The 17,515-nt window shown below is 36.4% G+C and overlaps 1 protein-coding gene across 2 annotated transcripts in view; it reads left to right on the forward strand.

Annotated features, from left to right (window-relative positions):
- The window catches only part of LOC149782797 (CD109 antigen-like), a 642,407-nt gene that overhangs the window by 190,606 nt on the left and 434,286 nt on the right, over window positions 1-17,515 (forward strand). For both annotated transcript variants that reach the window (XM_089934311.1, XM_089934312.1), the window contains exon 13: window positions 13,693-13,866. In XM_089934311.1, coding sequence (XP_089790437.1) covers window positions 13,693-13,866 — 174 coding nt within the window. The remainder of the gene's footprint in view (window positions 1-13,692; window positions 13,867-17,515) is intronic.

The raw sequence follows: 17,515 nt of genomic DNA on the forward strand, positions 1-17,515 counted from the left end.
TTTAAAGGCAAAAACAGTTGAATATATATATACACTCATACAATGTGCAAAGAGAGCAGACAACCAGCTTATGGTTGATGACCTGAAAGGAGGCTGGAGAGAAAGAGTAGGAAAAGAAATATGGCAACTCTGACCTGTCACCAACATTGAATTAGAAACGACAAGCATGTAGCCAGGTTATGCAGGCATGCTGGGCAGTTAGTTCAGTCATTCACTTGATTTCATGATAAAATTAGTTTTATTGTTATAAACAGAACGGCTGATTGCATTTCTTATAAATTTGGTAATTTTATTTCTGAAAGAAAATATATCACTCAAATGTCATTTTCAATTTGATTCTGTTAATGTAATAGATTGAATTACTTTATTTTACAAACAAGGGCTCGTGTTCTTCTATTCGGTATCTCTGCTCAGATCTCTGTTTATTCCATTGTTACAACTCTGTGGTCACAAACTAAGTAACAGAAAGAAGCGAAACCAACAAGCTTTGTCAAACTTAACAAAGAATTTAATTATCAAAGTTATAAATGAAAATGTGAGAGGAACAGTATTATGAAGTCAGTCCAGAATAATTCTGATAAAATTCTATGAAAGTCCTAAATTTATGAAAAGTTCTGTATAAATTTCAAAACCAGAAATGTACTGGTCTTCCAAAATTCATGATGTTGTCAAGATGGTGTTGTCCAGAACTTCTTTGAATAATTCACAACAGTTCCAGAATAACATTATAATCCAAATAATGAACACTTTCTATTTCCACTGAACAGTCCAAACAAATGTTTTTCCTCTCGAATAAGGGGCCTGGAGTGGCCGAGTGGTCTAAAGCGCTCTCCGTTACCGATCACTGCCATCTCACCTCTGTCTGCGTAGGTTCGAGTCTTGGATTTGGCCAATGTGGGTATGTGAGAAAGCTTGCCAGTAGCTTCTTGAGGGTCGGTGGTTCTTTCTGGGGATTTTCCGGGTTCTTCCTCCACCATTAATACTGGCTGCCATGTATAACCTATCGTGTGCTGAAAAATGGCGTTAAACCCTACAACACCACCAACAACAAAAATCCTCTCGAATAATATCTAAGTACAACATAAAACACATCATCAGACTTACAATAGGAACACAAGAAATGAGGATGACCCCAAAATTGGAATAAATCTGAATGCCCAGTTCTTTCCTGATGTACAACTTCTATTGTGACTGTATTTCACAATATACCCTATGTGACCAATCCGGTCACAAGTCAATTTCTTCTCAGCAGGCATTGGGCATAAGTCAGTTTGCCAAAGTGTCTGGTCAATTCATGGTGACTCGTCAGATCATACCATTTACCAGCCACTGGTTATCCTATTCGTGTTGCAAAATTTTCACTCTCCCCACTTTACCATCACACCCTACACAGTATTGGGAGTCTCCTTAGTGGATCAGGAATAAGAAAGGCGATGGCATCAGTATATCCCCTTTCCTAATATCCCAATTAATTCTTAGAGAAGGTGGGTCCCTTAAGCCCCATGTGGCTACAGGACCCTGGACTCAGAGTAAAAGTGATGATGTGGCTCATGTTCTGCCATCATTTTGTCAAGTGGCATCTGCCAAGAAGGCTAAAAGTATAGCATCATCCAGGAAAGACATGTGATCTGGTCTTTTTTTCCTCCTGGAACTAATAACACACTTAGAGCCTCTGCTAAACACTATGAGATAAAGGAAATAGTGCAGAGTACTCCTGTGTCACTTCCACCAAAGGGTATAATAATGCCTAGTCACTCTGCTGATAGTGTGTACTATATTATGATTTCCTATCTATCTTTCTTGAGTTTGAGGTAGAAACAGCTGATTTGATGCCTCATATCAGTCCCACAAGCTCCTCTAAGTTGAATATGGAGAAGGAAATCTGGTCCTTTGATAAGGTGGTAAATGAAGTTTACAGCCTCGTACCCACAGACTTGTGCCTGAAACTACCTGACACACAACCCAAGAAGATTTATAAAATATCCCCAGGATTCAAGAACAACCAGATTTCCTGCTTCTCCCTCATTTCTCAATGATCAAAGAAATACCACAGAGGATTCTGACAGGCCAAGCATAGCTTGGCGATGTGAGGATGGTCCTCATTGTACCTTGAGACTTACAGTCTCTGCTTCGAGTTACTGGATACATTCCCCAAGTAGCCTAATTACACAAGGACAGGTGCATCCCAAGTGGATATCTCAACTGGAACCTGGGCACACCTTCCCATTAAAACAATTAAAGCTATTGAGCAGAAAGTCCCATATTGGGTAACCATATCTTCTCGTGCTGACCTCTTCTCAGCTGCCTCATTTGGTTTGCTGATGGAGGCCACACTTAATCCAGCTGTATTAAAATGCTGCTTGAAACTGACTGTGACATAATGGCATGCACATTCTGTTGCAATGGCTTTATTGGTGGAACTTCTGTACCTCCACCATGACATTGCACTGGACTCTTTGAAAGTCTTACTGAATGGAAGTAAAGACCTTCTAAGGGCTATTTAGTTACAAGCCAATACCCTCTTCAATGGGCTTCACAAGATTTGAAGGATCATTAGCATAGATTCTTCAGACCCACTTCTGGCCCTCTGCAGTTGGGAAGGAAGTAATGTGAATCACCCATTCGGGTCCATGTGCTTGAGGCAGCATGACTCTAAATCATAACCTCAAATAAGACCACCTCTACAGTTTGGTTCATGGCATGGAAATCGCTAAAGATCCATGCAGTGGAAGTTCTCTAACCTGCCTTCCTTTCCTAAGAAAGTGGAGGGGGACAGCCCATGTATATACGCCCTTTCCTGTGCATTCCTAATGCAAATGACTCCATAGGTTCTCACCCAGGCCTCTTTTTGGGTGTATGCTTTCTATTGTGGGCAAAGTGGTACTGGCTTCAGTTTTGGGAATTACCCTTTCTATGCAGGACCCCTGTGTTCTTTTACCAGTCTTTGCTGGTGAAATTAAGGGAATGGTTGCAGACCCTTTTGAAAAAGTAGGAAGTCAAGAAGTTCTGGAATGATCAGCATCCTGCATACTATTTTGGCATTGTCCTGGTCATCAAAAACTGGGGGAAATGTTGTATGGTAATTGATCTCTCCCAGTTAAACCAGTTTCATCATTTGAAGGAGCATTGCAGGATGGATACTGTATCCTCAGTCTGGAACACAGTGTTTCACTCTGATTGGATGGTCTCCATTAACATTCAGAGGGCTTATTTACACATCATGATATTTCCTTCACATAGAAAATACCTTTGGGTTTGCTTGGACTTGGAGGTTTTTTAATTCTGGGTTCTGACATTTGGAATTGCTTCTGCACCAATAGTCTTCACATGAGTTATGGGAATAGTAGTATTTTACGTTGAATTACTGTGAACCCAGATTCTCCAATATTTCAATTAATGGCTGATCCGCAATTTTCAAGTTCAGTTCTTCCATCAGGATCTGTTCCATTATTAGTCAACAGTAACTCTGTTGGATCTTTTATCCAACCTCAAAAAGTTACAACTCATTCCACTTCATGATTTCATTAACATGGAGCTGAACTTCCTTATGAATGAGAACTTAGCCTGGGTCAAATCCTGGCAATTCTAGAGGTGCTATGAGCAAAACATGTCTGCTTACCTTTGCCTTTCCTTATTGGGAACCTTGAGCACTGCTGACAACCTTGTTCCCCTTTGAGTGTCTTCATATGTGCCCTCTACAGTTTCTCTTTCTCTCAAGGTGGGAACCACACAGATTCTCTGTCAGCTTTGATTTCTCTAGGACCAGATTTTCACCATTTGTGCTGGATTGATGAATCAGGACAGATTCCCACTGCAATGTGTTCACAGGCACATTAAATTCTAGTTGGGGTGATTATTTAAAGTTGGAGGGGATGATTCTCCAGGGTCATTGGACTTGGGATGAATAATCCCTGCACATCAACAATTCAGGAATGAAAGCCATATCTCTAGCTTTCAACAGAGTAATGGGTCAAGGTATCATGGTTTCCTCCTAGAACATGTCTGTTGTGTTGTATCTGCGACAAAAAGGAGGCACACATGTCCCTTCTCTTAGCAAGTCAGACTAGAACCTCTTCTCAGGGCAGCCTGGAGAACATCATCCTCAGAGTTAGCCACAGGAAGAAGTACATATGAGTGAACAGTCTGTCCAGGTCAGGTAAAACAGTCCTCACAGAATGGTTTCTTCAGCATTGTAAAACAGGGTCCTTTCTCTCACTGTGTGGAAAGCAGCTTATGGTCTTGTTTATGACCAGGCTCAACAGCAGACTAACCTTCTGTGCTTTTCTAGTCAGACCAGATAGCATGAACAGGAGATGCAATTAGCTTACAGTGCGAACATCTGTTTGTATATGCCTTAACACCATTCTCACTGCTACCTCAAGTTCTACAAAAAGTCTGCACTTCCACTACTCATATCATTTGCATAGCTCTGCCCCTACCTTCCCCTGTGTTTGTATATGTTTGATGTGTGTGTCTTGAGTTATGGGGTAGGTTGCCACCCCCATTTCCCCCATTGAGTCAGGATCCAGATCCTCCACTGGGATCTCCTCAGTATCTGCTGCGACAGGTTGTTATGTATTAGTGGAGGTATGCTGTATAGAAGCCATCTTAGATGACGTGTTTATTTCACTGCCCATAACATCACATAGAAAAAAGAGCTAAAAGTGAAACTGCTTTCTATTGATAGCACAGTTGTGCCAAAAAATATGTTATCTTGGAGATTTGTAAGTTCTAAGAACTCTTGCATACATGTATTATAAAATAGAAAAAGATTTATTGTAGATTTCAACTAAAATGTTACCTTGCACCTGACTTTAATAACTAGCCAAAATAGGTGACATTTTGCTATCTCTTTTTGTCTCACTCACTCTACTCCCCTATTATTTATATAGTCATTTACTTTGTATTTGTGATGTCATAATTAGAGCTGGTTACCATGAAAAATTTTGTACCATGGTATACAGCAGTATTTCAGAACATACCACAGTATGTACCGCAGTATACTGCAATTATGTTAGGGATCAAAAATTTATTTCTTTTGGGCAGGGGCCTGACACTTTTAAAAAAAAAACCTTTCCACCTGTCAGTAGCTAGAAAATTCTTCCTGCTCTTATTTATAGCAAAATAACACCAGGTTATACCCATTATTTTATTTGAAAGAATAAAATTAAATATCTTGGGATAAAAGAAAATATCTCCTCTCAAAAGAAAATTGCAGCAACCCTCCCCCTTTCCCAAAAATTAGATGGTCAGTGTCTTATAGTAGATGAATTTGCTATGTGCATGTTGCTTGTTGTATAAGTTGTCATCTAAACACTTTTCCTAAGTGGTATGGTTAAGCTTACACTATAGCTGACAACTTGTAAAACATTTTGTGCTGACATAAATCTTTTTGATATCAATAGGAAGTGTTGCCACTGAATCCTGCAATTACTAGCCACGCTATTGGTATAATCGGCAGGGAAAATGTGATTCAGATGGTAACATCCTTGCAAGATATTTATCCAATAGGGATGGGATCGGCAACCTATTTGCATAGTGTGCCACCTTTTTCCAGATTAATTACAAAATGATTGAGCATGTGCCACCAGTTAGAGAGCAACACTGTTAAAATTGAGATATTTGGCTGCCCTTTGCATGTCACACAAAACCTCTTGACGTGCCACCTTGTGGCACATGTGCCATAGGTTGCCAACCCCTGCGATAAGACAAGTAGACATAAAACAGACTTACACAAGAAGAAATAAAATATTTAGTGGGCTTGAATGATTTTAAATTCAAAATAAAAAAAGATTCAGTCTTACAGATAAGTATATACAGTTAACACATTACCATATGATGACAAATAAAACATAATAAAAATTTGGATTTCATCTGTACATCTTTCATAACATCCCTTTTGTTCAGCATATTATCATACGTGACATGTCAGACATGGCTAAAAGATCATAAATATAATTATATTTGTATCTGTCAGAATAAATTTGTGACAAATTTCATTTTTTTTATTTAGTTTTGGAAAATGAAAAACATGCTGTTAATATTATTAAATTTGAAAACAAGATTATTCTGGAATTTTCTTATTCAATTTTGTATATGCCCACCAAGTTGTGGCACACACACTATTATGATGTAGTCCACCCATCCAACATCCATCTATCTGACTGTATATCATTATCACACAATAACTTCAGTTTAAATTCATCTACATTTACTAAACTGTGGATGGCTTGCTGTTGGAATAAAGAAGAAGCCTGTTGATTTGGGGGTCAAAAGATCCAAGGTCAGGGGTCACTATCTCTGAAAGAAGATATAAATGGTTTCTGTACAAAAACATTATTTAGTCACAGACCTGGACAAAACATTGTGAATGACTAGCACTGGTAAGTGTGGAAGGAGCTTATTGAAGTTTTATGGGTAAAAAGGTCAGCAGTTAAGGTAATTTTGAGGGTTGGAGGTTGTCTTTTGAGGATGGGCATATCATCATAGAAATACAGTGTTTACAGTTTCATTATGTCATCATTACTGAATACATATTTTTCCATTTAATGTCAAAAAAGGGTGATTAGTTTTCAAAATGTTTTTTTTTATACATCGTAACTGTATCAGTTTTTCAAGTGAACAGGTATACAGTATTCAACTGCTCATTCATGGCCATATTGTATTTATCCTTCCCAATAGATGGAGCCTCAGATATTTCATCCCTCCTCAGATTTAATACTTCACCAGGATAAAATTTTGTATTCCTATTCAGACTTTAGCACCAACCAGAGTTAATGCTATTTACTTCATTTTCTTATCTGCAATTTTTATAAGGAACTCATAGATCCATCCTTGTCCTCTCTCTGGGAAACTGTTCTATAAAACCTGGAATGTGTTGGGTGCTGTTAAGCCATTTGAAAAATTCAGCATACATATATACTCTTAATATCAAATCAATACACCCTCATAATAAAGATAACACTCTGATAGTCTTAACCCAAAATTATTTTCAAAATCACGGTAAAAATTTTGTCTCTTGTAACAATATAAAATTGAATACTAAATAAGTAGAAAGTAGACATCCTTTTGAACTGAATGGCCTGACGCAATTGCTCATCCTCGTGTCAGATTTTTAAAAAAATACTAAAAATATTTATCTCATCATAAAATAACTTGAGCAGGAAGGAACAAGTTTTGGGGATTTAAAATAAAAACTACAAGTCCGAATATCAACTTTGACAATGCAAATATTTTATTTACTCTTAATATTTATAGCATTAAAAAGAAATCTCTACAATAAAAAATAACCATTCATTAGTTTTGCAGTTGGTCTAGTAGTCAGAAGAAATGTGAATGTTTCTCTTTTTACACAGTCTTTTTAGGCAATCACAACTTCATTTGTATATATAATAAATAGCATACTAGCTATTACTTTTATGAAGGAAAACAATGAATTGAAGAAGAAAAAAAAAAGTTTCATGAAAGTTGAGACATGTTTAAAGACTAAATTATCCTACCCACTGAATATCTAAAGATTTCTTCACAACAAATCATTGAATGGTATGTGAATTTCTTAATTTTTTTAAAAAGCATCTGTAGAAAAGAATCCGAAAACTAATTGTGTGAAATGGCTCATATTATTTTGTTTTTTGCTGATATGAAACTATTCATTCTTTTTCCTCGATACTTTATCTCCTTGTTTTGTTCTAACTCCTGTCTGAGTGATGACATTGTCCATGATCTGTAACATTGAGGCATTTTTAAAGCAAATTAAGATGTTCTCAGTTCTCTCTTTATGGTAAAGCAGAAAGTAAACAGGTAGTAATACTGGACCACTTTGTACCATGCTGCCATCTATCAAATTCAAGGGGTGCTACTCACTACAATCTACTGTCAAAGTATTTTTGCAAAATATGTCAGTCAATTTAAATGACAATAATTTAGTGTCATTGTGAAATCACTAATCTTAACAATTTTGATTGATTTATTTTGAATGCGGTATTAGGTGTATGTAAATAATGCTGCTTTTATTCCAATGATTTCTTCCTGACCAATGCATGTAACCATCAGACCTTGGGACTTTGGATCACCTGGTTGAATCAAATGATCAGAATCTGAGAGTGAGAACCATTTAGAAGATTCATTTTTTCAGTGGCGGAAGTCAGAGTGGAATCAGCTGTAATGCAGTTTATGATGCTGTATTTAGGATAAACATGATGTAACACATTTTGTTATGCTACATTTACGATAAACACATTTTATGATGCTATATTTATGATAAACATGATTTTCATTGCTTTGATAAAGTGTGGATAACAAGGATATTTTTATGATGCGTATGTTGATCCCATCGAAAGCAAAATGGTCACTTGAGGGTTTAATGAAATGAAAAAAATTGACTGTTTTTTTTAACCAAGTTGAATAACTATAAACTATTTTTTTCTTGAAAAGGTTCATTTAAATTAACATACATAAAAAGCAAAAAGTTATGTTTGTTTGCAAGATCATAGTTCTTTGGTAAGAACTGATTTTGAACCAGTATATGGAATTAGATAAAAAGTTGGAATAATTGGTTTGGTATTTTATGCCACAGGAACACATCTACATTATTTAGTGACAAAGCAATTGGTGTAAAGTCCCTTGCCCAAGGACACACCATGGTAACCAACCCTGGCTGATCTGATGGTAAGATTTGAATCTACACCCTTTTGGTTAGAAGTCTAGGACACTAACCATTGAACTACTGCAGTTTTTGCCTTCATTAGTTGCCTTTTACAACATGCAGAAGGGGGCATTAAACCTATTCTGCATCCTCAAGCCTGCAGGTTTTTACGAAAATAATAATATTAATAGTAATAATAATAATAATACATTATAGTGCATACTGTTCATTTTTATTGTCAGATAATAAAAATCATACATCACATTGTAACATCATACTTGGCATGGAGAAATGCAAAGCCCTTAATATTATCTCTCAGCTACAATCTGAAACTCTTGTTAATGATGATAAATATTATGTCACATGCTGCAAGCAGCTTACATAACATGTCTCATAAATTTTATGGTAAATGAGAAACTGGTCTAATGTACTACATGTAGTGTTTGTTAGCTCTACTGGTCATAGACTAGCAGAACTTACAGGATGGCCTTTTCTTTGTTATCCTTCTGTTAGCACAAGTTGTGTCTACTCTTAAACTGCTTGAAAGGGTGCAATGAAACTTTACATGCCCATTCATTCCATGGTTTAGTTGGTCTGAATGAAATTGTACAAACCCATTCATTCCATGATTTAGTTGGTCTGAATGAAATTGTACAAATCCATTCATTCCATGATTTAGTTGGTCTGAATGAAATTGTACAAACCCATTCATTCCATGATTTAGTTGGCCCCTGACTGAAACTGTACACACCCATTCATTCCATTGTTAGTTGTTCCTGACTGAAACTGTACACACCCATTCATTCCATGGTTTAGTTTTTCGTGAATGAAAATAGTGCTGCTTGTCCATCTTGTATGGTACCCACAGAGCCATCTTGTATAGTACCCACATAGCCATCTCGTATAGTACCCACATCGCCATCTTGTATATATAGTACCCACAGAGCCATCTCGTATAGTACCCACAGAGCCATCTTGTATAGTACCCACAGAGCCATCTCATATAGTACCCACAGAGCCATCTTGTATAGTACCCACAGAACCATCTTGTATAGTACCCACAGAACCATCTTGTATAGTACCCACAGAGCCATCTCATATAGTACCCACAGAGCCATCTTGTATAGTACCCACAGAACCATCTTGTATAGTACCCACAGAACCATCTTGTATAGTACCCACAGAACCATCTTGTATAGTACCCACAGAGCCATCTCATATAGTACCCACAGAGCCATCTTGTATAGTACCCACAGAGCCATCTCATATAGTACCCACAGAGCCATCTTGTATAGTACCCACAGAACCATCTTGTATAGTACCCACAGAACCATCTTGTATAGTACCCACAGAGCCATCTCATATAGTACCCACAGAGCCATCTTGTATAGTACCCACAGAACCATCTTGTATAGTACCCACAGAGCCATCTCATATAGTACCCACAGAGCTATCTTGTATAGTACCCACAGAACCATCTTGTATAGTACCCACATAGCCATCTTGAAAGTCTTGGTATTACTACTTCTCCTGAATGGTAAATTAATTCATATTGACATGGGGTTTTCAGTGAAAGGGATATCTCATTGCTTCTAAATGAAAATGAGGCTGCAAGATGTCCATCACATTAGCCAGCTTCAAAATCATATTATGCGTTACTCATAAATGGAATGTCATATTAACATAGGGTTTTTGCTGCAAGACTCCTTGCAATGTTTAGTTCTTGTGTAAGCTGACCTCTAATATGGATACCATTGTGGCCATTTTGAAAGTCCTAGATTGTTAGCCATATCAGTATTGGGTTTTTCAAGTCCTAGATTGTGGGCCATATCATTATTGGGTTTTGAAGGTCCTAGATTGTTGGCCATATCAGTATTGGGTTTTGAAAGTCCTAGATTGTTGGCCATATCAATATTGGGTTTTGAAAGTCCTAAATTGTTGGCCATATCAGTATTGGGTTTTGAAGGTCCTAGATTGTTGGCCATATCAGTATTGGGTTTTGAAGGTCCTAGATTGTTGGCCATATCAGTATTGGGTTTCGAAAGTCCTAGATTGTTGGCCATATCAGTGTTGGGTTTCAAAAGTCCTAGATTGTGGGCCATATCGGTGTTGGGTTTTGAAGGTCCTAGATTGTTGGCCATATCAGTATTGGGTTTCGAAAGTCCTAGATTGTTTGCCATATCAATATTGGGTTTTGAAGGTCCTAGATTGTTGGCCATATCAGTATTGGGTTTCGAAAGTCCTAGATTGTTGGCCATATCAGTATTGGGTTTCAAAAGTCCTAGATTGGGGCCATATCATTGTTGGGTTTCGAAAGTCCTAGATTGTTTGCCATATCAATATTGGGTTTCGAAAGTCCTAGATTGTTGGCCATATCAGTGTTGGGTTTCAAAAGTCCTAGATTGTGGGCCATATCGGTGTTGGGTTTTGAAGGTCCTAGATTGTTGGCCATATCAGTATTGGGTTTCGAAAGTCCTAGATTGTTTGCCATATCAATATTGGGTTTTGAAGGTCCTAGATTGTTGGCCATATCAGTATTGGGTTTCGAAAGTCCTAGATTGTTGGCCATATCAGTATTGGGTTTCAAAAGTCCTAGATTGGGGCCATATCATTGTTGGGTTTCGAAAGTCCTAGATTGTTTGCCATATCAATATTGGGTTTCGAAAGTCCTAGATTGTTTGCCATATCAATATTGGGTTTTGAAGGTCCTAGATTGTTGGCCATATCAGTATTGGGTTTCGAAAGTCCTAGATTGTTGGCCATATCAGTGTTGGGTTTCAAAAGTCCTAGATTGTTGGCCATATCGGTGTTGGGTTTCGAATGTCCTAGATTGTTTGCCATATCAATATTGGGTTTAGAAGGTCCTAGATTGTGGGTCACATCATTATTGGGTTTTGAAAGTCCTAAATTGTGGGTCACATCAATATTGGGTTTTGAAAGTCCTATATTGTGGGTCACATCAATATTGGGTTTTGAAATTCCTAGATTGTGGGTCACATCAATATTGGGTTTGCACAAAATGGCTTATGCCAGTGTTTACTTGCATGGTCCAAAAAATTAAAATTATGCTATTTTCATTGTGGCCACCATGTTGTCCATGTTGAAAATCTTGCTATTGCTATTTCTCTCGAAAGGAAAGTCATGTCAACATAGCGTTTTCACCACAAGACTTCTTACGATGTCTTGTTATTTCTAAATGAAAATAGTGCCAATCTGATCAGAATTATTGCCACTGTGGCAACCATCGTGAAATTATTGTTATCACTACTCCTACATAGATGTTCATCTCAACTTATAGCTTTAACCAATGTATATCTTATGGTGTCTAGTTGGTCTTAAATGAAAATGGAGGCAGATCTAACATCCAATACAGCCAGTCATCTTGAAAATCCTCTTACTGCTACCCTGCTCAACAGAAAGTCATATTGACATTGGGGTTTTCACCAGAAGACTTCTTGCAGTATCTAGTTGGTCCTAAATAAAATTGGTGTCACTGTGATCTTAAATAGTGGCTGCCATGGTTGCCATCTTGAAAATTTTGTTATTGATAAATCATACTAACATGGGGTTAGCATTTGATAGGGTCAGTCATTGGACACTCTTTAAAAAAGTTGCAAGTACCTGTCTACATATAGTTCATACTCTAGTTAACTGGTATGGCAAACAGTTGTACTATATGCATTGAGGAAGTGTAGTTTTAAGCTCCTTCCATGTAACCAATGTGGTGAGGCAGGGAGGTATTCTTTCCCCTTTGTTATTGAATATATACATAGATAAGTTAATTTGCAAGCTGAGTTAGTGCCACATGGCGTTACATCTGGCACCAAATGTGTTGTCCTAACAATTTTAGTTTTGCTGATGATATGTTTTTGAAAAGTCCTTCTATCATGGGTTTAAGGAAATTATTAAAGACATGTGAACATGCTTCTGCATAAATTTACAAATTGTTCTTTGAATATGAAAATTAGAGTATTCACATTGTATTGCCTGCAGTTTATTGTGATCCTGTGGACAATGTTAGTGGATGTGTGAAAAGAAAGCTAGTTATTAGTCATAGTAATAGGCTTCATTTTCTGTTAAGCATTCCAAGATAGAACAGTGCGTCTGACGTGTTTTTGTAAGCTATTATGTATTCAGTTTTCAGGAAGTAATGAGAAAGTATGTGTTCTCAATGATGACTAGAATATCTCGTATAAGAATTGTATTTAGAAATCTCTGTGGAGCAATGTCAATCATTTAAAATGTCAGATTACAGATTGATGGAACAAATTAATGTCTTACATAATTTCAGTCTTAACTTAAAATGCTGGACACAGTCCATTGTTATAGATGTGCCTGTATATGTGTTCATAAGATATCTGCGATCTTTTATGTTTAAAATACTTTTATTTTTTATTAATATTTTAATTTAGATGTGTGGTCTATGCAATCTGAAATAAAGAATTCTTATCGTAATATAATAAAGACTTGTTTTATGTCTAGTTAGTCCTGAATGAAAATGTTGATGATCCAGCATACAATATAGCCACTAGTTTGAAACTTCTTTTTATTGTTACTCCTAACAAAAAAATCATATCGCCATTGGTTTCACAGAAGAATTATTACGATATCTAGTTGGTCCTACCTGAAAATGGTGCCAATCTTATATTAAATATGACTGGACAGCTTGAAAATCTTGTTATCACTACTTTTGAATTGGATGACTTGAGGTTTTTGCCAAAATTTTATGAAGATGTCTAGTTGGTCCTAAATCAAAATGGTACCAGTCTGATATCAAGTATGGCCACCAAAGCAGAATATTGAAAAATCTTTACATTATTCAGGAATATCAGAGGTGGTTTCAACACTCACTGGTTAAAAGACAAAACCGTCTTATCTTGGATACCTGGAAATTCTTTTCCCACAGTAGAGCATTAGTCCCTTGTTCTATTTTTGTAGGATCAGACTCCATACATGCATATAATATTTGGAATTCAATGATAACCATCTTGCTTACAGTGATATTTTACTTGATTTCATGGTGGGTGTTTTTTCTCCTTTAACTCTAGGTGGAAGTGACTGACCCTCTGGGTAACTTGATCACAGATGCCCATAAGTTGGCCCTCTATACTATTTTGGTGACTGTAAACAATGAACAGATGATAGAATTAGCAGTGACAGAAAATCCTCTTCCAGTACTTGTTCCTAATAATAACACAAGCAGCAGAGTCAGTAATATTCAGGTAAGTGTTATTTCTTGATGTTCACTTTACATTGATTTCCTATCACATCTTCATTATTTTCTTGTCTGTCAGTTATCACACTGCTGATATTGTAAAGGTCTTTTATCAATATTTTGAAAGTCATACATCATTTGCATTTGATGCATTTGGATTTGTTGCTGCAACCCCTAAAACTTCGGTCCAAGAGTACTACATGACTAAAGTTTGAACCCTAATATATCAAGATTCCAGGTGTTTTGCCAGTATTATCCTAGTAACTACTACTTCTATTTCTTGCCTGCATGTGAAAACACCCTGCCAAGCTGTCTTGTCTCAGAATGGTCAGACAAAGGTTTGACTTCTCTGATAGGCACAGTGATGGCAGCTATGATAGCATTGTTTGTTTCAAACAATGACATTTCTGTTAAGGTCCTTTGAAATTTTTTGAAAGTCAATTATTTTGTACATACTTTTGAAAGTTTTCGAAAGTCACATGTTTTGTACATAAATTGCTGAAAGTTTAGAATAGTATTACCTGTTGTCAAAAGTTTGTACCCAGATATGAATGGATTCAGTCTGCCTGCTTAAGCACAAAGTTGTCTTTGTAATGCTAGTCAAAAGCTAGACAATGCCTTTTGTAGAACACTTCGTTTGCTTAATGTGTTTGTACATTGTTTTGTTTTGTTATGATGTAAGGTGTGGTACCCTTGATATATGACTGCCACTTTTCTGCCCAACCATATGTCTCTTTGTCAGGGGCCCTAAATGGTCTTATTGCCTTTACAGATCACTTGCATTTCACCTCTGTCCACATAGGTTCAAGTCTCAGGCTCAACAAATGTGGGTATGTGAGAAAGATTGCTGTTAGCTTCCTGTGGGTTGGTGGTCTTTCCCCCAAGGTTTTCCTAGTTCCTACCTCAAACATATAGTGGCTGCCAAGCACACAGCCTATCATAAGCTGAAAAAGTGTTAAACCAAAAATATCTGCACAAACCATATATATGTTACCTTTTAGATTTCCATACAGTAACTTTGGTCTTACACTAAATACCATTACCAAAGATTGTGGACGGCTTACACTTCTTTTTGGGATGAAAATTCCAAGGTCAATATCACTGTTACTGAAAGAAGCAAAATACACCTCTCTCATGATAACTTGCACATAATGGGGTCCAGAAACATAAATCACGTTATAAGTGAGGGCACAAGTTATCAAGGGACCTCCATAACAATACAAAATGATACCATTATTGCTGGACATCAAGAAAACCTCGGGAGGGTGGAAGAGGAGCAAAGTAGTCTTTTTAATGGCTGAATACTCATTGTAAAATTGCATTGGGAATAATTGTCAATAAAGTGTTTTTTTAATGAAGTTAATCATTTTTATGTAAAAATGGTCTTTATATTCAAGAGTTCCAGCTGCTGAGTGATCGTTAACATTATTCCAACTGGTTTCAGGAACCTCCACATGTTTGCTTTATGTTGTTGTTGAGTAGTCTGGTTCCCTCATCTTTATTCTCACTGTTTTGCTCTCTACTTGTATGGAATGCAACTCAAGGAGCATACTAAGCAGGGAACCAGATTAGTTATTGGTTCTAATTCACAGTCAAACAAGATTCCTTTTATTTAAAATAAACAGCAACACAAAAAATCCCATGAAACAGTTGTCATTGTTGAAAGTCAATTTTTTTAATTCTGTAATAGAATATTGATGCCATGATTTCATTGCAAGTAATAGAGAAACTTCTTCACATCTATGAGGAAATCTCAAAGTGCTGAATCAAGTATTACAAATTAACTGCAAACTCCAAAACCAGTTTTTCATTAATAAAACATATCTGTGAAACAGAATTTAAATCATCAAGTATTAATTTTGCTTGGTTGCTGTCATTGTTCACATTTGTGAATGAGTATGCTAATATAAGTTAGTCTGATTATATCAAGTTCTCAGAAAATATTGTAACAGTGTTCGATTGATTGCTTGAAGTGAGCTGACCTGACACTAGACTGGGGCCACTAGCTCTTACACAGGTTGGATTTGCATGGCTTTTAACTTTTCGTTTAGTCAACTTCCCCCCTTTTTTGACACAAAAGATGCAATTAATGTGGTAATACAAGTAGGTCAGCTTTTAATTTAGTGCAACAATGCAATAAATAATTAGACAAATTAGGTATCAAAACACTGTAGGCACTTAATTAGGTTCTCACAGAAATGCTCACAGGCATAGCTTTTATGGTAGATTGACATATTTCACATTTGAATACAACTGGGCACATTTCACTTGATTGAAAAGCACATATATAATTGGTATTTATTTATTAAAGTTTTGCCTCAAGTAGGTGTAAGTGAAAATTTAATTGATCAAAAATTTCATTGCATACTGTTATTTCTAGTGTACCAAGAATGTTTGAAAAGAAATTTTAACAAAATGCATTGTTTCTTATTAAAACTTGATAATTTCATAATGTTGATTCAAATTTCCAGGTCATATAAACCGTTTGCGACAGTAAAGTTAGCGATATGTCAAGGTTTCAGTTAACAATTTTGATAGCGATTTTCTTCATGTGCAGCAAATAAGGGTTAAATTTTAGGTACTTTCTACGATAGAGGCAACAAATTTTCTTAGAAATGGCAAGGCAGACAACAACAGAGAGTTCGTGAAAAACCTCAAGGCATACAAAAGTCATGGTTCAAACATGACAGTAAAGATACATTTTTTGCACTCTCATCAAGATTTTTTTCCCACCGAACTGTGGAGCAGTGAGTGGCGAGCACTGCAAGTGATTTCACCAGGACATTGTAGCAATGGAGAAACGCTATCATGACAAATGGAGCCCATCAATACTTGCAGACTATTGCTGGACAGTGACAAGAGATGCTTTATTTAATGAATACAAGAAGCAAATCAAGAAGTATCAAGTATGCACTGAATAAGTACTAAACTATGTACTTAAGTATATATAATAATTTTTTGCCTTTTGTTTCATAATAAAATATATTTATATAACCCTTTTACTTTCTTTTAAAGTTTTACATAAACAGAACTGGTATAATATTATCATGTAAAGCAACCATAAACACATGAAAAGACCTAGGTTTATAGTTTATGATTAAAACTCTACTATCTACGCAGTACACGTAGATGTAAAATGTAAAACCTTAAATATCTTGGAAACAGTAGTCAATCAGTTGTTGTAATTGTCGTATTTGAATTCAGCACATCACAATCCATAATAAATAGCACATTTTATCTCTGAAGCAGACGACTTCTACAAAATTGTAGACCAGGTAATTAGTGCATGTAGACAGTGTTTTGTCAGTAATTGTGCTTGAAGCAATAGTTTCATTATGTTACAATCATGTTGCTGCTTGGGACTTTTTCAGGGCTGAGTCATACTGATAACTGTGTGCAGTAATTGATTATTAAGTGTGTGGGGTGGGGGTGGGTGGAGAGTCATTTAATTAATTTTCTATCAAAGTAAATCATCTGTAAACATTTAGTAGAAAGTTGCAAAACAGTAAATAATACTATGTGAAGGACAGTAGCACACAATGAAAACAACATTTAACATACAAGATCAGAAGCACACAATTCAGTAGCTGAAGTGAATCTCTTTGTTGCAGTTTTGAACAATAATATGATACCATGGCATGTCAAGATAAAACACG

The sequence above is a fragment of the Sinohyriopsis cumingii genome, chromosome 15 (genome assembly GCF_028554795.1).
Source record: "Sinohyriopsis cumingii isolate HCF-2022 chromosome 15, ASM2855479v2, whole genome shotgun sequence".
In the NCBI taxonomy this organism is placed as follows: domain Eukaryota; kingdom Metazoa; phylum Mollusca; class Bivalvia; order Unionida; family Unionidae; genus Sinohyriopsis; species Sinohyriopsis cumingii.